The 26,348-nt window shown below is 47.2% G+C and overlaps 1 protein-coding gene across 1 annotated transcript in view; it reads left to right on the forward strand.

Moving 5' to 3' along the window:
- The window catches only part of Adcy9 (adenylate cyclase 9), a 115,907-nt gene that overhangs the window by 80,139 nt on the left and 9,420 nt on the right, over positions 1–26,348 (forward strand). The window contains exons 4-10 of the mRNA XM_026385641.2: positions 7,939–8,043; positions 9,104–9,321; positions 13,642–13,744; positions 17,183–17,391; positions 21,098–21,257; positions 22,399–22,547; positions 25,641–25,682. Of these exons, the coding sequence (XP_026241426.1) occupies positions 7,939–8,043; positions 9,104–9,321; positions 13,642–13,744; positions 17,183–17,391; positions 21,098–21,257; positions 22,399–22,547; positions 25,641–25,682 (986 nt within the window). The remainder of the gene's footprint in view (positions 1–7,938; positions 8,044–9,103; positions 9,322–13,641; positions 13,745–17,182; positions 17,392–21,097; positions 21,258–22,398; positions 22,548–25,640; positions 25,683–26,348) is intronic.

The raw sequence follows: 26,348 nt of genomic DNA on the forward strand, positions 1-26,348 counted from the left end.
TGCCTCCCTGGCTTGTAGCACCGCCTCCTCCTCTTTGAGATCTTAGTTCCTTTAGCCTGTTACCTTGGCTCTGACTGTCGTAGTCTTTTTTTTTTTTTTTTACCTCCAAAACTGTGAGCCTGGTTGTCCTATATTGGGTGTGTGGACACGTGTCCTGTCTCATGTCGGGGAGGAAGAAATCCCCTGTCACCCTCCACCAGGACCTGTCACCACCATCCTAAGCAGGGCCTGTTCCAGACTCAGCTGGCACCACTCCTCTGTCTGTTCCCAACCCTGGTGCAGCCCACAAAAAATCATTTAGCATATTTCCAGGTCATATCCTAGCTAAGTTCCAAAGAGGGGACAGCAGCCTTAGGAATTCCCTCAGAGCTCTTAGGAAAATTGACACCCACAGAGCGGCCCTGAAGGATTGGCTAATACTGAGTTTCCTTGGTTAGTCTTCCAGGAAATCACAGCAACTCCTGTAGGTAAGTCATCCACAGCATAAAAGACCAGGCAGAAAACTTCTGGAAGTTAATCATGTACCAGTCCCCTGCTTTTATTTATTTATTTATTTATTTTTTATTGGTTGTTCACAACATTACAAAGCTCTTGACATATCATATTTCATACATTAGATTGAAGTGGGTTATGAACTCCCAATTTTTACCCCAAATGCAGATTGCAGAATCACGTCGGTTACACATCCACAATTTTACATAATGCCCTATTAGTAACTGTTGTATTCTGCTACCTTTCCTATCCCCTACTATCCCCCCTCCCCTTCCCTTACTGACTGTCATAGTCTTAACCTTTGTCCCCTTTGTGCCTTCCTGTGTGCTTCATGAATGCAGGGACCATGAGTTAAATGACTTAGACATTTTCCGAATGGCCAGCTGCAGCAATCGGTTATTACGACTTCACTCTTAGCCATAAGGACAAAGATTCAACTTTGCAGAGCCAGTCGCAGGACAGAACTCAAAAGGCCCTGAGGAACTATTTAGAGCCATGGTAGCATCCAGAAAGGGTCTGTTTTCTACTCCCAGCGTGTGTCCTGAATGTCTTTAAGTTTTCTTCCAGTTCTTGCTATCTAATGTCTCCTAAAATGCTCTGAATACTGTACAACCTCCTAGGAAATGATGGAGATGTCATAAGTCAAGGGCTTTGATTCTAAGGTCATAGTCAAAGGGAACCCTTCCCACACCCCAGCAGTGGGAGTTCACCAGAAGGACCCTGGGGCTGCGTAATGGGTGGAGAGAGACTGCTAGAAGCAGCACAGCTCCAGTGTGCCTGAGACCCCCTGTGGCTTGGGGTGGGGAGGAGGGTGAAGGGAGCTGTGATGAGCAGGCAGAGATGAGGACTCCACATCAGCCTCAGGGGGCATCATGGGCATCCTGGAAAGGGCCATGACTTCGGGCTGGTGATCTTTTTGTTTTTGGAGGGGAATTCTGGGGATTGAATCCAGAGCTGCTTGACCACCGAGCCACATCCCCAGCCCTTTATCCTTTTTATTTTGAGACAGAGTCTCATTACATTGCTGAAGTTCTTGCTAAGTTGCTGAGGCCAGTCTCGAATTTGAGATCCTCCTGTCATAGCCTCCAAGTCACTGGGATTATAGGCATGTGCTTGTGCCTGGCTGCTGATCCTTTTCAAAGCTTTGGCTGGGGGACTGTGAAGAAACCACAGGATTCCTCTAAGCCATAGTGTTCCTTATTGACAAGAGGGTGAGGTGAAAAAACCTCTTCCAGTGTCTAAGATGTGCTGAAGCTGTGACGATAAGTATGGAATTTGGATTGAAAGCTCAGCAGCACTGGGACATGCACACTCTTGTCTATAGGCCAGAGACCGGCCATGGCAGGAGGAGAGAAGCCAGGGAGGAGGCAGAGGTGCTCTTGGGTTTGCCCACAGAAGTCGCAGGATCCCCTGGGAAGGGGCTCTCTGGTACTCTGGTTTGAGGGAGATTCTTATAGTAATTGCAGTCGCTTCATTGCTTTGAGGATGGACGCTCTTGATGAAGCCACGTCACAGACAGTAGATGGGAACTGGGCACCTTGGCCTGGGGAGTGTGGTATTATCTCTGCCAGGGGTGTGCCCATTTTATCGTGATGGATGGATCAAGACTATACATGTCGATGAAAACTGACACCTTTGTGAAGAAAAGGAAAATGAAGACCAAACTTGAATGGTTCACATTAGAATGAATGGTTTGAGCTGTGAGGCATCTTCAGTTTATCTCTGGAAGGCATGAGAAGCTCCTGCTTGGCTCATCTTTTTGAGATGCCTTCATCTGTTATTCAGAACCCCAGGACTCCATGCTCATTCGCATTTCTACACATTTATACTCATTAATGAAGCCAATGATGTGGATGATCCAGAAAGGATTTGTCCTGTTTCCAGAAGGTTCATACTTGCCCTTTGAGGCCATTAGCCTGGGAACCATTGTTTTGTGATAGGCCCTGTAACTTTTTTTAATAATATGAAGCAAATGATGACATCTTTTCCCTCCTTATTATCTGTATGTAAGCCGTCTTGAACAGGCTCAGTTGGCTCAGTTTGAGGAAGTGGGGAGCCTCTTATGTCATTATAGAAATTAAAAAGATAATAGACTTCATTTTATATACATACACATATACCAAGTTTATACATAGTCTGAGTTAATAATGGTGATGGTTCACAACCCTGTGAGTATACCAGAAGTCTTTGAAGTGTACATTTCAAATGGGTGAGTTGTATGGCAGATAAATTTTGTCTAATTTTTTTTTTAAATAAATAGTGGCTGGGGTTGTGGCTCAGTGGTTGAGCACTTGCCTAGCATGTGTGAGGCACTGGGTTCAATCCTAAGCACCAACCACATGAAAAAATTAAAAACAAAAATTTTTAAATAAATGAATAAATAGTAATCTACCTGCTGGCTTTGAAATATAAATGTAAAGTAGTTGTTGTTGTTTTGGTACTGAGGATTGAACCCAGGGGTGCTTAACCACTGAGCCACATCCCAGCCCTTTTTAGTTTTTATTTTGAGATAGAGTCTCAGTAAGTTGCTTTGGGTCTTGATAAATTGCCAAGGCTGGCTTCCAGCTTGCGATTCTCTTGCCTCAGTCTCCTGAGTCAGTGGAATTACAGGTGTTTACCTTCATGCCCGCTGAAAAGTAAGTTTTTTAAAAAGAATCTCCAGGGGCTGGGGATGTGGCTCAAGTGGTAACGCGCTCACCTGGCATGCGCAGGGCGCTGAGTTTGATCCTCAGCACCACATACAAATAAAATAAAGATGTTGTGTCCACCAAAAACTAAAAATAATAAATATTAAAAAATTCTCTCTCTCTCTCTTTAAAAAAAAAAAGAATCTCCAGGTTTTATCTATAGCTTTAGTCATGTGTGTTCTACTCAGCAAGGAGAAATCATATAAAATATAAATTGACAATACTTGCTCACAGAAGAATTATATAGGTCATGGATGTAGAAGGAATGAAAGTGATAGAAAGTCACCCTTCAGACACCACAGGAGAAACTGCTGCATCCAGAAACTCTGAAATCAGTGGGCAGAAGTTTAAGAAGGAAAGGAGATTTGCTTAGCCTCCAGGCATGTTCCCCTGAAGAAAAGACTCCTGCCTTTACCAAGTCAGGCCTACGGAGCCCCTATACTGGCAGCAAGGGGAGCTACACTTGATGAGACTTACTGAAACCACACTTGCCTGACACAGTGTGCTGGGAAGACCACCTCCCCTCTTGCAGGCCTGCTTGAAGCCCCAAACCTCAGTTGCTGGTGAGAAAGCATCAGGCAGGTCCAAATCCAAGGACGTTCTGCAGAACACAACCAAGATGCTACAGAAGTATCAAGATCACAGGAGACAGAAACAGATGGAGGGGCTGCACATGCTGGAGGAGACTCAGGAGGCATGAGAACTAAATGTGTCTTAGAACCATGGGCAGCCTCCAAGGACAGAAATGTGCATTAGAGGGAAACTGGGACACTTGAAAGAAGTCAGTAGCTCAGTTAATAGCATTGTGCAGTGTTTCTGCGTCTTAGTTTTGATAACTCTACCGTGGTTCTATGCAGTGAAGGGCATTCCCAAGTAATTCTCTTGGAAGTCAAGAATTACTTTTTAAAGGGACCATGTGTGTGAATTGAATGGAAGGTCTGTGCAGTGCCATCTAATGGCACCATCCAGTAGTGCACGCTACACACAAGTGAAATCTTGTGTGTGTCCCAAAATACCAAATATTTTTATTTTGGCTTTCTGATGGAATAATATTGCCACAGCACAGTAACAATCTTCTTGGTTTACAGTCTGCTGAATCTAACCTAACATGTTATTGACTTGCATTTTTGTTACCAGCCTCAGTTATTGAGCCAGTGGTCATGTAGGGCTGAGGAGTGGGATGAGAAGTTCAGGGTTCTCGATTCTGTGCAACATGGCTTGGAGATCCTGGGTTAAGTTTTACAGATGTGTGTCTATTTTGCCTCCAGCATTCACAGGCTGCCATTTTCTTTTCTTACAGCTTCGAGGCTTCTGGGATGCCTTTTTTCTGAAATAATTACTATTTCTGTTTTTTTTTCCTCTAGTATTTTGTTAGCAGAAATCATTGGTTTTGAAGCGTTCGCACCTGTACTTAATCCATTTGCTGAAATGACAGTGCCCTGGCCCACCAGTGGCATAGTTAGGCATGGCATGGGTGGTGGTTGCGACCGAGAGCTCTGCTGACTCGGCTCTCACTCCCTGCTCTTTTTCTGGTGGTGCGACTCTGGGTGGCCCTGTCTTCTTAGCCTTAACTGCCTCCTGTGTAAAATGGGATTGATCATAGTGCCCGCCTCATGGGTTCTTCTGAGGACTAAGTAAACTGTTATGAAAAGCTTCGAGTGGCACTCAGGGACCTGTATTCGTTGTTATTGTTGTCATAATGCTGCTATTATTCTGCCCACCATGTCCAACTTGAGTTTGGATACAAAGGGTGCTTTTTCTAGTACCCGAACTTCTTGTAGCCCATCTTGCTTCACATCCTGAATAGATGAAGGGAGGACTTCACTGATGATTCCTTCGGCAAAGAGGCTTCCCTGCTCCATCCTTGACAGTTATGAAAAGGGACAGCTGTTGGCTTCAAAATTATTTACCTCACCACATGAAATAGCCTTGAAGAGAACACTTTTATAGCTTGATGCCATACATTCTGGGATGCAGGGTACATGTATTAAAATGTGTTAAAAACAAAAAGAACTGAAAATGAGCCATGCCAGGTATTTGACCAATTGACTGCTGCTGAATAAAGAAGAGCTTGCTGATGGGGGTGGGAGGGATGCAAATGTGTCCCCACATGTTGGAGAAATCATTACAGTCATCCCCTCAGAGCCCAAGCCATGAAGGAGGTGAGAGCCCCTGATTAGGATAACCAGTGTACTCTCTCTGATCTTTCCAAGGACTCCCAGGTTTCCCAGGCAGCAACCAGCAAGCTCTGTGGACTGCAGAAGACCCTGTTTGGGGGGACCTTAGAAGCTTCTCTTGTTGTCATTGTGCCTATACAACTACTTAGAAGAATAAGGAAGACAGTCAAGGCAGCTTGGTTCATTTCAGGGATCAAGGTCCAGGAGGTGGAAGTGCCAGGATTATTCCTGGGCCCTCCTTCTGCCATGAAGGGAGGCTAGAGGGAAGCCTCCTGGTGGTCAGGGGCCAGGAGCCCTAGAGTGTATTGAGGTGCCCTTGTGTCTCAGAAGGCCCGTTTTTGCTCACCCTGGGCTGATCACAAACAAGTCTCAGCCATAGCAGCTGGGGTTAGTACAGCAGTGGCTGTCATCTAGCTCCCCTGCCCATGTGATCTCCTGGAGCCGTCCCCCAGAGGTGGCTGTGCCATGTGGTTCACTGGTGCAGGAATCCTCTTGCCAGTGAGTGCTTCTGGGCAGGGATGGGATGCTGGCAGCAACAAGGGAGATGGAAAGACCTTTAATGGGTTGGGAAGTTTTACAGGAGGATCAGTGCTTGGCAAAAAAAAAAAAAAAAAAAAAAAAAAAAAAAACAGGTTGTAAGATGTTTTAATCCAGATCAAAATTAAACTGGAAAATAGTTAAAAGGGAAATTGCTAAGGTGGGGGCCATGGGGAAGGAAACAAACCCAACCCACTAAATTGCTGAGGCCCCCATTGTGTGGCAGGACCCTCCTAGTGCAGAAAGAGCCTCTTGCTTCCAACCAGGAGAGACTGTGTCTCCACCAGGGATGGTGGATTTCTCCTTTTTTGTTTTAAAGTTTGAAGAAAGAATCACACTCACACTAGACAATGTGGTGCATGCCTATAATCCCAGTGGCTCAGGAGGCTGAGGCAGGAGGATTGCTGGTTCAAAGCTAGCCTCAGCAATTTAGTGACACCCTAAGCAACTCAATGAAGACCCTGTCTCTAAGTAAAATACAAAAGAGAGCTATAGATGTAGCTCAGTGGGTAAGTGCCCCTGGGTTCATTCAATACCCAGTACAAAAAAAAAAAAAAAAAAAAAGAATTGTACCCTCCCTCCCTACTATGCCCCTGCCAGGATAGGAGCTAAGAAAGAAAGAGAATAGCAAAGAGCCACATTTTTCAAGTGTAATGAGATGATCTGCTGGTTCCCGCCTGGGGCAGCCCTGCCAAGAGGGCCCCTAGTCTGCATCTGCAGCTGGTTCTCCTGCTACCACCCATGTCCTCTCTTGTCCAACGCCTGCCCATAGCACACAGTACCATGAGTCAGTTCTCCCTACTGGGCCAGGATGTGGCCTCATAATCCTTCTTGACTCAGCATTCTGTGAAGTCCGTACCGTGTGAGTAGAGCTGGGGTACAAAATGAAGCTGCTTTTGAAACACCTCTGACTTGCTTTACATGTAATTCCTTGGTTTTTTTCTCACTTAAAATAATTCCTTGAGTTAGATGTACCCCAATTTACAGATGAGGAAACTGAAGTTCAGAGAAATCCCATATCTATAAGGTGGTATGAAGAAGGTTCAGTCTGTGGCAGTGTAACTCCAGAGCCAGTGCCTTCAACCAATGGCTGATGTCTGCATGTGTCAAAGTGGTCAGAGAAATAGCTGTTTACTGGTTTGCTGTCTTGAGGAGATTGGTTGAAGTCTCTGAATCCAGAGGGTTTGGTTCAGATTAGGTTCTCAAACCCTAACAAAAAAATTTAGCTGCTATAACAAAAAAATCAACCAGGTGACATTAAAAAAAAAAAGAAAAAAAGAACAGTGATTTGTTTCCCACAGTTTTAGAGGCTGGAAATCCAAGATCAAGGTGCCAGCAAATTCAGTGTCCAGTGAGGGCCTGCTTCCTGACTCACAGATAAGCTTCCGTCCAGTAGAAGTGATTAGGGAGTTTATAAGGGCACTAATTCCATTGGTGAGGGCTCTCCCCTCAGGGCCCAGTCACCTCCAGAGGGCCCCGCCTCCTCACGCCATCGTCACCTTGGGGATCAGGATTTCAGCATGTGAATCGTGGCTGAGGGCACCGGAGCATTCAGGCTCAGCAGAGTCCGTGTCAGCAGTCCTCTCCCCTACCCCTGGCAGCCATGGTCTGCTCTCCGTCTCTGTAGATCCTCCTTTCTGGGCTTCTCATAGGACGGGATGGCCTCTTTGGTCGGGCTTTCTCAACAAGCGCAGTGTCTTCTGGGGTCTTCCTGCTGTCGTCATGTCAGTGCCTCCTTCTTTTCTATGGCAGAACAATATCCTTGTTTGTAGACCCAGTTTGCTGGTCCATTCGCCATCAGCAGGAGTCTAAGTTTCCGCTCTTTGGGTGTTGTGGACAGTGCTGCCACGGGCATCATGCTCAGGTTTCCTGTTTCCGTTTTTACCTGGTCGGTTTGTTTCCAGCTCCTCCGGTGTGGCACAGGAAGCCTCTCATTTGGGTACAGCCATCTGTGTGATAGCAGATTACAGCAGTGGACTTGTTTGAGTCTCACATCATGATCGTGCTTTCCGGGTATGTTCCCATGCCTTGTGTTTTTCTTGTAGACCTGTCCGTCATGTGGGATTACATTTGTTCCCAAATCTGAAGCTGGTGCAGAAGGAGCAGCTGTGCAAAATGGCTGTCAAGACGAGCCTAAGACCAGCACCAAGGTAACAAGCTCATGCCTATTGTTCCTGTCGATTCCTCCCCAGTACCTCTCCTAAGGTGATACTCCTGTCTTGTCGACTTCTCAATTCTGAGAATAATTCCTCTTGGGTAATAGCATTCCAAACCTTCTGGTTTTGAGGGTTTTGAGTAACATAAAGAACAGGATGATGGGGCTGGGATGTTCTCAGTGGTGGAGCGAGTGCTTCGCGTGCACAAGTCCCAGGTTCCACCCCAAGCAATATAAAGAACAGAATAGAGCAGAGCTAACCATGTGAAGTAGAGTAACTCCGTGCTGAACCAGAAGGGACTCCCTTCAGGGCAGCGAGAGTGTGGGAACACGCAGGCCAGTGTGGCGGGAGGTTGGTGGCTTGGAAGGCCTACTCAACTTCTGGTAGAATACAGATGTGCAAAGGGAAGAAGGGCCTCTGCCAGATGAAGAGCCCACCCAAGAGAAGCTCAGAGGCAGGGTGAGCAGCAGGGAGCTGTGGAAGAACCTGGTCAGGACTGGAGTAGAAAGTAGATAAATCCCAAAGCCCAGAGGTTTGGGAAGCCTTCTGAAGGCCACTCCCCTAGGAGGCCCTGTCTGTCATCCTGTACGCTCCATCATCTACCAAAGGACTTGTGAGCACGTCAGTTGCCTCTCTCAGCCACAGAAGCTCCCAAATACAAGTCTTGTTTGTCCAGCTTCTCCTAAGCCCCAGCCCCACAATCCTGGGACTCCTTTCCCTATACCCATCCTTCATCTCCTCGGAGGCCCCCCAGTCCTTCCACACAGGCTCCTGGAGCCCCAGTTCTTGGTGAGCAGAGTCCCTGAATCTTGGTTCTTGCCTTGGCTTTACAGCTGTCCTCACAGTCTTAGCCTCTGCTGCCTGAACACCTGGACATGCCCTTTGACAGAGTGTGTGTTGCGGGGGAAGCAGAAGGTTGTGTGGGGTGGCAGCAGATTTGCCAGGCACCCAGTGAGGTGCAGGGCTGCAGCTAGCCAAGGGCCAGGTGGGGTGAACATGCGCACTGGCGCCACTTCACCAAGTGCACTCACTTGTTCCCTCTGTCTTGAGGCAGGCTGCCGGAGGACCGAATTCCAAAGCCCAGAATGGACTTCTGAGCCCTCCCCAAGAGGAGAAGCTCACCAACAGCCAGACCTCCCTGTGCGAGATCCTTCAGGAGAAGGGCAGGTGGGCAGGCGTGAGCCTCGACCAGTCAGCCCTCCTCCCACTGAGGTTCAAGAACATCCGTGAGAAGACAGATGCGCATTTTGTGGACGTTATCAAAGAAGACAGGTGAGAAAGCGTGGCCACCACCCAGGGGGTAGGGTTTTACAGGAGAGGTCGCTCCCTTGTTCCGAGTTGCCCCATCCATGCATTTCTCTTCCTTCATCAGTATATTGCTTTGTTTTTATCCTGAAGTAATTTGAAACATAAAAAGTTATACAAACGCCGTTTAGAATTCCATATGCTCTGCCTTAGCATTTTGTGTTAGTTTTCCAGTCCTCCCTTTCCCCCTCTGAAATGTACTCTTCTCCAAAGCATTTGGCAGTATGCTGGATGCATTGTGTCCTTTACTCTTTTAGACTGCGTCTCCCAGAATGAGGATGCTGTAGTACACAGTCGAGTTGACGAGGGCAGGGAATTCAGCACTGTGTGACATTCCATCTAGCCTGAAGCCCCGGTTCCAGTTCGTCTTTGGCAGCCCTGTTGCCTCCAGTCCAGGATCACGTGTTGTGTCACTTAGTTGTCGGGCCTCTATGCTCCTAAAATCTGGGGTGCTTCCTTAGCCATGCCTTGTTTTTCATGATGTGACAGCTTTAAAAACAAAACATTCCTGAAGTTGGGCTTGTGAGGTATTTCCTTATGGTTAGGTTCATGTTCTGTGTACCTGGCCAGAGAGCACAGAAGTGGCACCGTCCTTCCAAGGCTCACATGCAGAGGCCCATGCAGCCCACTGGTTCCTCATTGGTGATGTTTTTTTTGTGTGTGAGTGGTACTGGAGGTCAAATCCAGGGGGGTGTTAACCACTGAGTCACATCCCCAGCCCTTTCTTAAAATATTTTTATTAGTTATTGATGGGCCTTTGTTTATTTATATGTGATGCTGAGAATCAAACCCAGTGCCTCACACATGCTAGGTAAGCGCTCTACCACTGAGCCACAACCCCAGCCCTCCCCAGCCCTATTTGTTTTTTATTTACAGACAGGGTCTCGCTGAGTTGCTTAGGGCCTCACTAAGTTGCTGAAGCTGGCTTTGAACTCGTGATCCTCCTGCCTCTGCCTCCCATGCTGCTGGATTATAGGCGTGTCCCACCACTCCTGGCATGATATTTCTTTTGATCAATCCCACAAGGTGTAGCCAGTTTCTCCAATTTGTGGTCGTCATTTTCTCCCTATGATTAATAAGCAATCTGTGGAAAGATACTTTAGTGTCTATTATTCCTATTCCTTATCAGACTTCCCTAGATTTAACATCCATTGAGTCTTGACTGAAACTGTCTTCACTGTGATGTTTCAGTATGGTGGTTTCCAACCTCAGCACTTCCAGCACGTTTACCATTTGGTGCTCAGCATCTGCTATAAAGAATGGCCCTCCTTTTGCTACCCATCCATCTATTTTTTACTTTTTAATTTTTGCAGTACTAGGAAATGAATTCAGGGGCTACATCCCTAATCAGCTACGTCCTCAGCTCTCTTTGTTTTTTATTTTGGAGATATTATCTTGCTAAGACTGGCCTCAAACTTGCTATCTTCCTGCCTCAGCTTCCTAAATCACTGGGATAACAGGCATGCACCACCATACCACTCTCCATCCATCCATTGTTAGCCTGAACTCATGCACTCCTGTTTTATTTCATGGAATATAATCCATCTTGGTACTTTTTATGTTGGGATGCCCGATCTGACCAATTAGAGCTCCCTTTGGACCGGTGCCTGGGTCCTTTTGACTCCATCCCTTCATTTGTATGGGGCAGTCACTTTCTAGCAGAGCAGGGTGTTCCAGGCTCATTTTCTGCCTCCCCCGCCCCAACTCAGGAGCACTGGCTCCTTTGAATGAGGAATAGTTTTTACATATATTAGCTATTAGTGTCTAATTTAATGTTATAGTCCAAGGACATACTCTGTGATTTCAGACCTTTTACATTGGTCAGGACATGTTTTATGTCCTCACATGTGATCTGATGGGTGAACTTATCATTGCACTCAAAAAGAATGTGAGCTCTGTACTCATGGGATGCTGTGACCCACAGATGTCAGTTAAATTCTGGTAGTCAGTACAGTGGTTTAGATCATCTGTTTCTTTATTCATTTTCTATTATTCTGGTTTTTTTCTTTTATTGGTGCATTATGGTTGTACATAATACTCAGGTTCATTTTGGCATAATCATACATGCCTGGAATTTAGTTTATTCCATTTCAGTCCCTGGTGCCCGCCCTCTTACGTTCTATCAGTTGTTTAGAGAAATCTATTAAAATTCTAACTGTGGTCTGGGGTTGTAGCTCAGTGGTAGCCACACCCCAGACCACAGTTTAGTGGTTATTCTAGGAATTACAGATATATTTCCTTAAGTGTCTGTGATCTTTGTAGTATTACTATTGTATCACTTCATTTTAAATGAAGAGATCTCACAGTGTTATAGGTTCCCATTCTCTCCTTCCTCTCGCTGTAGTTGTCACAGGTATCAGTCCCACCTGCATTCATCATAACCCTCACCTTGACCCAGCCTCGTGCCCTCGAGCTGCTTTCTCCTGACTGCTTTCCTGTTGAGTGCGCCCATGTTTTCCTGTCTTCTTCTATGCCTAAAATTTTGGATTGTGTTATAGACTTTGTGTGTAAAACTAAAGAAACCTGATTTTTGTTAATATTACTCTGAAGATTATCTATTTTTTGTTTCAGCAGTCAGTTAACTTATCTGAATTCAAACTTTAACTACCATCTCCTGTTCTTTTAGCTGTAAGTGGGCTGCTTGTAGTCTGCCATGCCTCTGCATGACCTACAAGGATCAGCCAGAGATTTGAGCAGTTTACATACAGAATTTGGGGATCTCTTTCCCTAATTCTCTCTCTTCTGATATTAATAACCTCATTTTTCAACTGTGGTCACCCCAAAATTCATTTTCCTTTTTTTTTTTAAGCCAGTAAGACTGGTGACTTTTCTGAGTTTACGCTACCCTACATATGGTGCTGACTAATGTCTGTCTTCAGGCCACACACACACACACACACACACACACAGACATTTACCTGGTATTGTTCCTTTGTTCTATTCTGGACCTGCCCTGGTCTCTCTCTTGTGCTTATCAGCAGTTGTTTTTTGGTGGTGGTGGTGTTGCTGTTGTTGTTTTGCTTTGTTTTTGTCACAGACACAATGCCTTTATTTGTTTTCATGTGGTGCTGAGGATGGAACTCAGTGCCTCACACTTGCAAGGCAAGTGCTCTATTACTGAGCCCCAGCCCCAGCCCCAGCCCCTGTTTTTGTATTTTTTTCCCAGAGCTGTAGTTGTTGTCTGAGGGGATTGGTCCAAAATGAGCTACACCCATCCCCAGAGGTGGAGCTTCCCGAATTGATTTAGAAGGAGCAGTACCGCAGGGTCACTCCTGCGCCTCAGGGGTCAAAATGTGGCCACCACGACTCTCCTTACAGCTGCTCTGCTGTCCCTGTCTGTGCTTCCTGACTGGAAGGAAGGAGAGAGAAGCCCACATCAGGGGACAGAGGCTGTCTTCTAAGAAAGGCCCAAGTCATTGAACACTCACAGAAGAGAGGTCCCCTCTGCATCAGGGGAAGGGAGGCTTGCACGGCAGGGTCTCCCAGGTGCCAGGCACATGCCAGGCACTCCTGTGCCCTCCTGATGTCATGCTAGTGGTTTCTGTATGAGGCAGGCTGCTCTCCACAGCTATATTTGCCTTCTGATATCATGTTAACGTTCCCTTTAATTTGTAGTAATTTTCTGCAGTTTAAAAAGGATCTTACTATTTGCTAGCAATTCATAAAAAAAATGAAAGAGTCATGTAAAGCATATTTGATTTCTCTGCTATTAAAATCATTGAGCTTTATCATCTTTCAGGTTTCACACACAATCTGCATATGTGACAATAACACCAAAATTACACTAACTATCAACACCATTTTGTGCTAACAACCTGTTAGCTCTCATAGTCATAATTACTGTCAGTACTCTGGGTGACAGGACAGCTGGTTCTGAATTACATTTTCATTTGAAGCCTCCAAATCAATACCAGTACTCTCAGTACAGGGATCTGCTGGCTCTTCAGAAAAGATCTTTTCACAAGACAAAGAAAGCTGTCTTTGTATCTTGTAATCCGAGATATTAGGAATATATGTTCAAAAGCAAGGTACTAATGATGTGTATTATGATTGTGGCCATGGTCACTCTTTAATGGACGTGAAATGGAACATGTGATTATACGTAGGAACACAAAGGACTTCCCAGAGATAAGTTTTAAAGGGGACAGCAGAGCAACACCTATTGCACAGTGACTCTCAGATGCAGTGTTTGTGATGTGCTCTGTGAGTGGTGTTTTCATAGCTGATTGTGATCTGATAGGATGATTGTGCCAGGTGTTGATCAATTCCATTTGTTATGTCTTCTAGCCTGATGAAGGATTATTTTTTCAAGCCACCCATTAACCAGTTCAGCCTCAACTTCCTGGATGCGGAGCTGGAGCGCTGCTACAGGACCAGCTATCAGGAGGAGGTGCGCTCTTCATCTCTCCACAGAGCCCGTTGTTCTTGTGGGCAGCTCACCATCCATTCTGTGCTTTAGTGAGTGGCAGGAAAATGAAGGCTGGTGTTAATTTCCTGCAGTCTATAAGCCCTAAATTGCAGATGTGTGTTTATTTATCTTTGCAAGGGAGAAAAACTTCAACCTTTCTATGGTCCTGTATCTTAAAGACCAAGCTTCATGGTCGCTAGACCCTCTCCTTTGCAGTTTGTGCCTCATGGTGCCTGCCCTGGGCATGCCTGCTCTGGGATCATGAGCCACACTCCTCTCCCCAGAACTCTGTTTCTTTCTTCCCTGGAGGTGGGCCCAGGAGCTCACAAAGCCTTTTCCTTTTGACACAAAATATGCTCACATCCCTCCTACCCTGGCACTGCCTTAGCTTCTGTTGTCCTCGAATGCTCAGCTCACATGTCATTTCTTTAAAAAAACCTTCCCTCATCTTAAACTGGATTTTATTTCCCCTTTATTCTTTTATTTATGTGTATTCCATGTTGGAATTATGATCAGATGCCTCCTCCCTGACAATTCCCTCATTACCCACACTCAGCACAACCCGCCCCACCTCCCCATACACACCTGATTGCTAATAGGGTCCTTGAATAAATGCAAGAATCTGGAGCCTGGTTGGGGTTCTGACAGCATGTCCTTGAATTTTTCTTTTGGGCCAGAACCTGACCTCCCCCAGCATTCAAGTCAAAAGTGCACACTGACCCAATCCTAGGACCAAAAGGGCTTTTCATTCAAATTCCATACACTCATTCTGCAAATCTTTATGTCCAGGAACTGGCCCAGACTCCTGAGAAACCATGGGAGCCAGAGAGAGCCAGTTTGTGCCTCATGGCTTTGGAGCAATACCTTCTATCAGCCTCCAAGGGTCAGTGGCTATCAATTAACATCCCATGCACAGGGTCTGCAGGGCACCCATGAGCTGGTCACTTGGTAGCCTGTGAGGCAAAAAAGGATCCAATTTACTCTTCACAAATAGCCCTGTATGGAAACTTGTAAATATTCCTATTTTACCAAAGAGACAGCTAAGGCTGAGAAAGCCTAAGCAGAGGCCCACAATCCCACAGGGAGGGTGGACACCTCAAAGCCAGCATCTCAGCCACACCCCATTCTGTGCTGTGGTGACCCCAGATGGAAGGCACATTTATCAGCCATTTCTCTAGGCACTAAACATTTATTGAGCATCCGCTCTGCCTGGTTTGGTTCATGGTGCTAGAGCATACTGATGCCTAGTAAGAAAGCAGTAATTAGAAATAACAATGCAGATCCATGGGCCCAGTCGTGCCCTGCAAGGAGACGGTGAGGCAGCCGCCCCAGAGGGAGGCCCAGAGGGAGGAGACTCCGAAGCCCACTCCAGTAGGAAGACCAGGAACTAGCCAGATGAAGGAGGAGGGAACATTCCAGAGGGAGGGACCAGCCCCTACAAACCTTAGATAGGAAAGAGCCTGGTGTAGCCAAGGAGTTTCAGGTGCCTCCAAAGGGAGGGCACCTGATGGGCAGGGTCCAGATGATGACTGCTCATGCAATGAGCGTTATGCTGAAGGCCAAAGTGGTCACTTGGCCCCATCAGATTGTGTGTCATGAAGATCCTGGGTCATGGAAGGTGATGGAACTGGGCAAGATGGGTGGGAAGCTGTCACTGAACACAAGGCCTGTCTGGGACCTGCCTCGAGACAGGGTAGAGAGGGGAGAGACACAGGAACGACTGTCTTCCAAGCCACAATGGTGTTGGGGAGCTGGCTGTACCCAGTACTCCACATGGATGTTCTCTGTAAGCATCCCCACCACCCATGAGGTGTAGGCACCCATTGTATCCCTGCTTTCAGAAAGGAGACCTGGGCATGGGCAGGTTGGGTAACAGGGACAAGTTGTCACAGCAAGTAGTGGTGAAGGGCTGTGAACACCTAAAGCAAGGAGAGTGGGGCCTTTACCCCCAGGCCCCACATGTGGGGAAGTCAGAAACCTCAGCACTGAGGTGGGAAGAAAGGTCCCCCACACTGTGACTATCCGGCAAGAGCCTCGAAACAGACCCTGAGCCCCTACTGCCCAACCTGGGCCACCTGCAGCAAGCCATGGCCATTCCCTGGAGCTAGGTAGAGCCCCAGAGAGAACAAAGTCAGGGTAGGCAGCCTCACCCCAGAGACTCTGGGGGTCTTTTGAGTGCACTTCAGAAATCAAGACCTACTCGCAGAGCCTCTGAGTTTCCTGGAGGGACTTTAGAACCTAGCCCTGCCCTCAGGTTGCTCTTCCCATTCCAAGCCTGGTATCACAGCCAGCCCATAGCCTCAGCCCCAAGCGCTGAACTCCCCTTCTCCAGGCTTGCCCATCTTGGGGTCCTGGGCTGAGGCTGAGGCTCTAGAGCCAGTTTGTCCTAGAGTAACACACAACAGACCTTTGCCTTCCATGGGCTCCAACCCCTTCTGCCTGGCGCCCTGCTCAGAGTTGCAGCACCCAGTAGAAAGCAACTTTGGTGGTTGGCTGCTCCCTTTCTTCCTACTGTAGCCCCGGCCTTTAGGTTCATCTGGAGAGGGTTACAGGTACACTGGGGAGTCAGCTTGCCTGGTTGAAACCTGGTTCCTTATTTGCTGTGTGTCCTTGGAGAGGCAGCCTAGCTCGGCTCCCCATCTGCACAGAGATCAGTAGTATTTCCTTCTCTGCGGCTGTTGTGAGCACTGATCAAGATCAGGCCCCTACAGGGCCCACAGTGGGGCTGGAGTAGTCCTCCCTTGGACGGTTAGTGCCCTTGCTGTTCCTGCCTTCTTAACGTCCTCACAGCACATACATGTCTCAGTTTTACTTCACACACTCTCCTGCACTTCCTGTCCCCGTCCTTTCCCACCACCAGGCTGAGTTACTCGCAGGGATCATTTCATGGCTACAACTGCACCCAGTGCCCAGCCGGGCAGTGCAGGCTCCCAGGGAAGAAGAGGTGCTGCTGGCAGACACCCCTGTTTAATAGGCAGGAGCTTTCTTCGGCTGCCGCCTAAATCCCCACCTGTTTTCTGTCATGGAGCCACCCTTCCTACCTCAAACCTGAGGCCCAGCCATTTGCTGGCAGCTTCCAACTCTTGCTTTCATCCAACTGTCCTTACACATGTGGACTCATTAACTCTGCCAGGCAGCAACTCATCTTTCAGACTCAATGTGTAATATGTCTGTGAGAGCATGTGGCTTGTTATCAGTCACTGTGTGACCTTAGGAAAGTTCTTAACTTCTCTGTGCCTTAGTTTTCTTATCATTAAGTGGGTCAGTAGCAAAGAGATGGCCCACTTAAATCTCTTGCCACCTCGTGCCTGGTCTGCACTAGGCAGGCTCTCAGTAAACATGAGTGTTTTTCCCTTTGAGTTAGACTCTGTGGCCATCTGGCCACATGGACTCACCCCAGTCCCCTCCTGCTCTAAACAGGTCATAAAGAATTCTCCTGTGAAGACTTTTGCCAGTGCTACCTTCAGCTCCCTCCTGGATGTGTTTCTGTCCACAACAGTGTTCCTGATCCTCTCGGTCACCTGCTTCCTCAAGTACGGGGCTGCTGCCACGCCTCCTCCACCCGCCGCTCTGGCCGTCTTCAGTGGGGCCCTGCTGCTGGAGGTTCTGTCCCTTGTGGTCTCCATCAGGTAACCACTGCAGGGCAGCTCTCTAGCCTTTAGCTCCCTCTTCTGGCTCCATGGTTTATGGCGGAACAGGCTGACTACAGCACAGTGGGTGGGTGGGGGGGGGGGGTCCTAAGCCAGCTGACCCTCCAAACTTGCTCCTGGGGACAGCCGTTGTTCCCTCCTCTCCCTGTGCCCCCACCCCACTGCACAGCCACCTCCTCGCAGGCGCTGGCGCTCCACACGTGTGGGAGCTGCTTAGTGGAGAGGGCCGGTGCCTTCTGCAGCCCCAGCTGCCACCAGCTCATCCCTGGATCTCCTAAATCAGAGAAGTGGGAAGATAGGAGATGGGGCAGGGTCATCAAAGATGACACAGTATGCAATGTGCAGTCCTATTATATGAAATGTCCAGAATAGGGAAACCAGTGGAGACAGAAAGGTTCCCAAATCTCTACTCAGTGGATCGGGAGCAAATGATGGGTGACAGCTGATGGGCAAGTGCCTCTTCTAAACAGGAAAGCCAGAGTGTGAACCCTCTGAAATCACAGATGTCAGTCTGCACAAGCTTGGATTTGATATGACACCAAAAGCACACACAACAAGAAAAAATAGATAAATTGGACCTTATCAAAATTTAAAACTTTCATGCTACAAAGAACACCATGGAGGAAGTGAAAGAACTCAGGGAGCGGGAGAAATATTTGCAGGTCACCTGTGTGACTCATGTCTGATACCTAGAACCTGTAGTATGTGTTCATACGGCTCAGTAATGAAAAGGTGCATTTCCAAAAGACAAAGGGTTTGAGTAGAGAGCGGTGCCTTTCCAGGAAGCTGGCCCAGAGGACCTGCCCAGAGTTTGGGTAGCTCCACCATTCTGACCAGGTGCAATGCACAGGGCAAATCCCGCTTAGGTACACGCCGATGGCACCACAGGCCTGCCTGCTGGGCACCTAGACAGCAGGTCCTTGCCCCGCACCCCCGTACCCAGCCCCGTCACACTCAACAGCACAGCCTCTCGGCAGGGACAAGCCCACTGGGAGCAAGGGGTAAAATGGATACGGGAGAAGGGCATGACTGGTTTCTGCTAATCTTAGCAATATCCCAATGTGGAAAAAAATAGTTCAGATCTGGTCCTGAGACTTCTACAAGTCTTTCCTCTTTCAAGTGGGCAGGCTGGGCTCCTTGCCTTCTTCTGTCTGGCTACCCCCAGGACCTCCTACCCCTACCCCAAGCTCTATGCTAGGACTGCAGAGGCCGCACCCTCCTCCCCAGAGTGTCTCCACTGTCTCCAAAATTCCCTTCCAAGAACAAGCCCATGGTGCACAGCAAGGACCCTTCCTGACTGTACCCCCACCCCCGGCCTCTGCTGCCATCTCTGCCCCTCCTCTCACTCCCAGAGAAGCTGCTTGCAGTCAAACCCTGCCCAGGGTCTGCTTCTGCCAAACCCAGACCAAGTCAGTTTTTGGCCCCTAGTTTGTTTGTTTTTCCTTTTAAAAAATCAATTTTATTGTGATAATTCACATATAATAAACTCATTCATTCAGGTGTAGAATTCAGTGGTTTTTAGTAAATTTACAGTTGTACAAACATGTAATTTTAGAACATTTCCATCACCCCAAAAGAAATCCTATAGTAGTCACTCACCCCCCCCCCCACCCCAAAGCTTCTCTCTAACAGGGTTCTGTGGCTCTAGGCCTCTCTGAATTTAGCATTGTCCCCATGACGTAACTGTATTTAACCATGTAGCCATTGCTCCCTGTCATGTAGGCCCTGCTCTTCTGAGACACAAAGGGCTGCAGGTGACTGGGCCATCCCTGAGCGACTAGAGAGTAAGGCGCTGATCTGCCCCTACAAGAGGTTTGAATTGCTAGAATTCAGTGTGCTAGCAGCTGTCAAAGCCCAAGAGAGGGTGGACCTTAAATGGCTTCCCCTGGCCCCTCTAAGGGCCATTTTTAGGATCCTAGATCCCAAAGAACCTGTACTGTAGAATATGTAGGCACCCCACGGAGCCAGTTCTGCAGCTTCCTCAGTGACTGGCCTGGGTTTTTACCTGCCTCACCCAAAAGTCTTCCCATATCTCTACTCAGGGTCTCCTTCCTCCAGTTCAGCACCAGGCAAGGGTGATACCAGCTGGTCTTGTCCTTGGAACTCTGTGGTTTCAAAGACCATCAGGAAGGGCCTCCAGTGTCATCTCCTAGGAACAACTCAGCTCCCTCTGTCTCCCTTCAGGACCTCTGGGTTCTACCTGGGGAATATTTATTTGTGGTATTCTTAGAGATAATCCAGGACCTCTATTATCGTTTAGCTATCAGGAAGCCAGAGCTTCCAAGACATGAAAAGGTCCAGAGTATGCCTGAGCCCATGTGGGAGATGGCTGGAGAGTCACTAGTTCCTGGCCATGGCTGAGCTCAGCCAAAGCAGGTGACACACTCCAGGAGTTCAGGGCCGAAGGCTCCAACCACAGGCATATGGAAAGGCACATATTTTTGCCCAGCGGTGGCTCCTGACCTCTCCAGAGCCAAAGGCAGTGGGCCTGTCCTCAGCTCTCTGGAAGCAGGCTTAAAAGGAGGTCTGGTCTCCCCAGAATGTCTGTGAGTCTCTGTCCCAATTGGACCCTCGTACCCTTTCCTCTGCCTCTCACCCACCCCTATCCAGAGAGCCCATCACTCAGCCAAGGCCAGTTTATCCCCTCACCTGACATTCCAGCCCACACTCCACTTCCCCCCTGTATAGAAAGTATTTTGTTTATATCACACTCCTGAGATGTACCACACTCAGAAACACAATTGCACAAGGAAGCAGTGGAATGCCTTCACTGCAGTGTGAAGGAGAAACAGAAAGGAAGTCACTTGAGATGGAGCCCTCAGTGCTTTCCCTCAGGCATGCCAGGGTGCTGCTAACTGGGGAGTAACGGAGCAGTCTACCATTTGCCCTCGTGCCCATAATCACTGCTGCACATGTGACAGTTGGAAACAGACTGTGGGTGTGGAGTTGGGGCCACGCACCAGGAGCTGAGGTAGGGGTGTGGGGTTGAGGGCCACACACTGTGAGCTGGGTTTGGTCTGAAATGCTGAGTGACCTTTGATGTCCCAAACAAAATGAAGGACAATTTTCACTTGGTTTACAGAGGAATTGCATTCTCAGAGATTTGCAGGTTAATATCACCCAGAACTTCCTATTTGTGCGTGGAATACAACCAGGTCCAGGCTGCAACATTTTCACCACCGAGGGTATCTGAGGGCATGTGGCAGTTGTGCAGCAGCAAGGCAGAACCTCCTCTATGGTTCTCTCCCATGGGTGGCAGGGCATCTCCATCCCTTGCTACACTCACTGGAGGCCAGTAGCAGCCCTCCACCATTGTGGAAACCAGGAAGGCCCCCAGAATGCCCCCAGGATCACCCCCATTCTGGATCTTCTGCCCATGGGTGGGCCAGGTGGCAGTGACGTGCCCACTATAGCCCTCCTTAGGCCTATAGCTATTCTTACATGCTTCCTTGGGCCCACAGAGGTGCAAGCTTGGCTTCTGACAAGCACATTTTACCCAAATGCAACAGTTGACCTTAAAGTCTGGGATGACGCGCTAAACAAGGCCAGTTCACTTGCCTTTTACCAAGCATGAGGGAGGTGGGCAGCAGTAGCATAGGACAGTAGAGGGCAGTACGGGCTGGGCCCCTGCCAGGCTGACCCACTGGGCCCTCTGATCCTGCTTCCTCACCCCTCCCTGTCCCAGGATGGTGTTCTTCCTGGAGGATGTCATGGCATGCACAAAGCACCTGCTGGAGTGGATTGCTGGCTGGCTCCCTCGCCACTGCATCGGGGCTGTCCTGGTGTCCCTGCCTGCCCTTGCTGTCTACTCACACATCACCTCTGAATTTGAGACAAATATACACGTAAGTAATGGCTAGTAATGTGATCTCCATACCCTGCAAGCTCGCTGACCTTCCGTGATCCCTCAGCCTGATTACTTGGGACAGTCACTTAAATATCGGCCCTTAAAGAGGTGTGTTCTGCCACAGCCTGAGTGCCTTTTGAAACAGAGCATGCTGGAGAGATTCCCCAGTGGGCTCACATCCTCTCCAACTTTACTCGTGTCAAATTAGTTACAAATAGTCCCCACTTACCATAGTTCAGCTCATGATTTTTGATTTCGGAATGGTGTGAAGGCATACCCATATGATCATTCTGATTTTTACTTGCAGTGCAATAGTCAGTAAATCAATGAAAGATGGTCAGCACTTGCTTATCAAACAGGCTTGGAGTTGGCTGACTTTGCCTGGCTGAAGGTTCATGGGGCAGTCTGAGCTGTGACATCTTGTAGGTTAGGTGGACTGACTGCATTTTGACTTAACAGTAATTTCCACATGTGAGTCTCATTGGGACTTAGCCCTATTGGAGGCTGAGGAGCATTTTTATTTTTATTGTGCTTTGCAAAGAAGTGTCTGTCCCACCTTCCAAACGAGGTAAGATAATGTGCCAATCTATAGAACCGGCACAAGTAACATGTGTGTCTGGATCAGCTGCCCCTGATCAAAAAAAGGAGCTTTTGGGTTAAACTCAAGGGCAAACTAATATTGTTGGGGAATATTATGTTTTTGGTTCATGTCAGTGTAATGTGAGCTTCCAGGGCAGGCTGATTGCATTTGGTGCTTTAACACCAAATGACACTTCAGTAGGCTTTCAGCAGGGGCCTGAGGAAGTGTTTGGAAGGTAACTGATCCCATAGTGCTGCCCAGCGGGAGCACTTTCCTTTCTACCATAAAGATGTGTGCCATTTCCACACACCTGGAGGAGAGTCTCTGTGCCAACAAAAACTTGGAACCTAAGCACTCAGTCACAGGTCCAAAGAGGTGTGATCTGTCCTTTAAACCACTGGCTCACCAAAAGTAAGCGCTCCTGCACACAGATAGGCCATCAGCAGTATCAGGGATGCATTGTTGAACAGCTGTGGGCCGGTGGCAGGCTGGCTGGGTTGTACGGCCTGGGTGGGACATGAGCGCAACATGGCTGTCCTAACACTGGCTTCTCTTACAGTTCACTGTGTCCACCAGCTCGGCAGTGCTGGTGGCCGTTGTGCACTACTGTAACTTCTGCCAGCTCAGCTCCTGGATGAGGTCCTCCCTTGCTACCATCGTGGGGGCTGGGCCACTGCTCCTGCTCTACATCTCCCTGTGTCCAGACAGGTATGCAATGGTGTCCTCAGCTATGACCACCTGCCTGATGTCTCTTAGGCTGTGCTTTCACTGTAGTGCTGATGCCCCTCTGCATGGTGGATGTTTTCCACCAAGACCCAGAGTAGCTTCCAACACATATAGTATCCAAAGAGTAGCGGCAAGGTGCCCTAAGGTAATGTGTGAAAGAGAAAGAACAGTTTATAACAGTGTGCTGCCGGTTGAGCATCAAGATCCAAAGTTCAAAATTCTGGAAAATCTCAAAACTTTTGAGCATCAACTTCATGCCAGAAGTCTGATAGTTTGATGCACACCAACTATTCATGCACAAAATTATTTAAGATGTTATATGAAATTACCCTCAGTCTATGTATACAACATGTATGTGGAACATGAACAGATTTCCTGTTTAGACTTGGATCCCATCCCAAAGACACCTCACTATATGTGTGCAAATATTCCGAAATCTGAAATTCTTCTGGCCCCGAGCATTTTGGTAAGGGATATTCAATCAGTGTGTGTTTCGATGTAGATGTTCTTGGGTGACTGCCCCATGTAGATAGAATGCAGTGGTAGTGTCTGAACGTACTTGCAGTGAATAAGTTGGAATCTAAGAAAGTCAGACCCAAAGCCATCTCAAAGGAGATGATCAGGACAGTGAAAAAGCAGAGGTCCAGGTGGTGCAGAAATGAAGAGGAATCAGAATTAACCTGCTCTGAAGTAGGGTACACATTCCAAGATAGGTGACAGACTTTGAAGCCGGAGAAATGAAGATGTAGGGTGATTAGAAGGTCACCATGGTTCCCTGTTATAATGTGAGACACAGGAACAACCTCCAGGTCACTGCATATGTCTTTGGTCTTGAAGTCCAGCCATGGGTTGAGGAGGATATTAAGTTTCTGCACTCAAGATGGCCTTCACTGATGGGTGCTGAGGAGTAGGGAGCATGGTGTGGACAGAGGCAGGAGTCCTGTGGTGACCACTGCAGACAGAACCAGTTCTGATGTGCCGGGTTTCTGTTTTCGTGACTAAAAGGCTCAGGGTCACTCCAGTTGAACTAGGCTGACTGGACTGCACAAAATAACCACACAAGAGACACAAATACCTTTTTCTTTGGGGTCACTGTGACGGCTTCTCTGACCTTAAGGGTCCACAGAGAGAGAGCAACAGCACACGCTGACCCCTTTTATTGAGGAGAAGCTATTCAAATGAGGCAAGGAGTCAGGTTTCAGGGGACTGAGTCTATCTTCATGATGTCCACTGTCAGCAGGTTGACTGACACCTGGGTAGGCCACACCCAAGGACACAGTAAGAGAAGGGGACACACATAAGGCACTTCCATGGAAGATTCTATTCTAAACAGGCAAGGGGTTATATTACAAAGGGACAGATGAGCATAGCTCCACCCATGGGCTGTAGCAAGACACACCCATGCAGGAGATACCAACCCTCAAACCCAAGAAGGGTGGGGAAAGCTCTGCCACATTTCTGTGACTAAGCACCTCAGCACCCAGCCAGGGAGTGTGACTCAGTCCTGTGTAAGGTTGGTCTCCCACACTGATGGGGCTGCAAAAATTGAGAAGTATATCCAAGGGCCACCAGAGGGACATTTAAATTACACTGTACAAGCAGGGGCCAGTGAAGCCCCTCTCTTTGGTGGGTTCTACTAGTTGAATGATGTTTGGGACTCAGTTTGTGAAAACAAGTCTCAAATTGCCTGTTGCACATCTGCAACTGGTTTTGTGGCTTTTACCTTTTGTCAACTAAATATGTACTTTGAAACAATAATACCTCAGTGGGATGCACACAGTGAAGTATTTTATTTTAAAAAATCAATGATCTCTTAAACTAGTAAGCTTGTTTGTATAACAAACCTCTGCTAAATATTAGACTTCTTCTGTAACTTCTCATAAAAATGTTTCACTATTAGCATGTATCAAAGAACCATCTGGACGTAATCTCAGAGGGTGTAAGAAGCAGGTTATTTAGAAGTGCATGAGCCACTTCATTGTGCTTGGCAAGATATCTAAGCATCCCAGTTCCCCAGTTTCTTAAACTATTATATCCACCACCAGAGAGACCCCACATTTCAAGGTGCCCATCTAGGAATTGGCATATCTGTCACTGAGGACCACTACTTTAGTCAGTATAAAAGCACATAGTAGGTGGATAGGAATATAGCTCAGTTGGTAGAATGCTTGCCTCACATGCACAAGGCCCTGGGTTTAATCCCCAGCATCACACACACACACACACACACACACACACACACACACACAAAGCACACAATGGGCCACTTCATCCCAGTATTGTCAAATGTCATATTGGTAGCACATTTTATGGTATTAACCAAGCAGTGGCCAAAAATGCACATATTAAATGTCTTTCCTCAATTTACTTAATAGTAATGTTATGAAAGATATTCAAAGTAAGATCAAATAGGGACTTTAAAGTTGAATTGCCTTTTGGTATTTGAAAGGAACTGTAATAAATAGTTAAATTACTTAAAGCAAAGTAAAGCCCACTTTTACCTTCCTGAAGACATGGTCTATGACAGGCTCTGCATCAACAGCTAGAAATATGGCCACCAACTTTTAACCTAAGAGCTGTCACAGAGGCCTCCTTGCCATTCATGGTAACATTTAGTCACAGCTGTGGGACTTTTCCCCATGGGTCCAGGAAGACAATGTGGTAGGGATTACCACATTGCCTTCCAGCCTAGAATCCAGGTGGCAGGTCCTGGATAAGGCTTCGGGGGCTGGAAGGTGAAACACCCCCGACCCAGGATGCTTCTGCCCAGAAGGTCCTGTGAGCCCTGAGCCCGCTCAGCTCCTTGTCATTGCCAGGCCTTGCCAGGATGGGGAGCAGGGGAGCAGGTGGGTAGGGAAACAAAAACATAAACTTTCACTGAAGAGGAGGGGCTTCAGAGAGCCAAAGCTCTCCAGCTTCTGGGGACATAGGAGTACAGGAAGGGGCAGTCCCTGGGAGGATAGCCATTCCTTTAGTCGATATCCCACACTGGAAAGTTGCTTCAAGTCTTCTTAGGTGACTTTCTGTTATGCCTTTTTGCTTTCTTAACAATATTTTTCTGCATTTTAATTACAGTTCCATAGTAATTTCACCCCTGGATGCAGCACATAATTTCAGGTAAGCTTTTAACGTGATGTCTATACCTGGACAAATGAAAGTGACTGTCTCATTACTGCTGATTTCAGAGCTTCCTGAAAGCAGTCATATCACAAATAAAATAAACAGCATATGCATTCTTTAAAAGTAAAGTAAAAATAACTACTTGTTTAAATATTATATCAAAGTTATATGTCTTATTGAAAAAATAGAATGACTTTTTTGAGACAGGGTCTCTTTATGTCACCCCAACTGGCCTTGAATTCCTGGGCTCAAGTGATCCTCCTGCCTCAATCTCCAGAGTGCTAAAATAATTATTCAGACATGTATTAGAATTCGTTTAATTTTATATAAGTCTTTACAGAGGAAATTTCACAAATCAAGGAAAAATAGTTATTTTTCCCCCCTAAAACAATGTTAGGTCTTGCTTGCTTTACTATAAACATCAAAATAAATTCTATATGAATTGAAAAGTCAAAAATAAAAAACCTATATAGGGCTGGGGTTGTGGCTCAGTGGTAGAGCGCTTGCTTTGTGTGTGCAAGGCCCTGGGTTCGATCCTGAATTAAATTCACCACATGAAAATAAATAAATAAAATAAAAGGTATTGTCCAACTACAACTAATATATATATATATATATATATATATATATATATATATATATATATATATAAGCCTATATAAA

Source organism: Urocitellus parryii, chromosome 9, assembly GCF_045843805.1.
Source record: "Urocitellus parryii isolate mUroPar1 chromosome 9, mUroPar1.hap1, whole genome shotgun sequence".
NCBI lineage: Eukaryota > Metazoa > Chordata > Mammalia > Rodentia > Sciuridae > Urocitellus > Urocitellus parryii.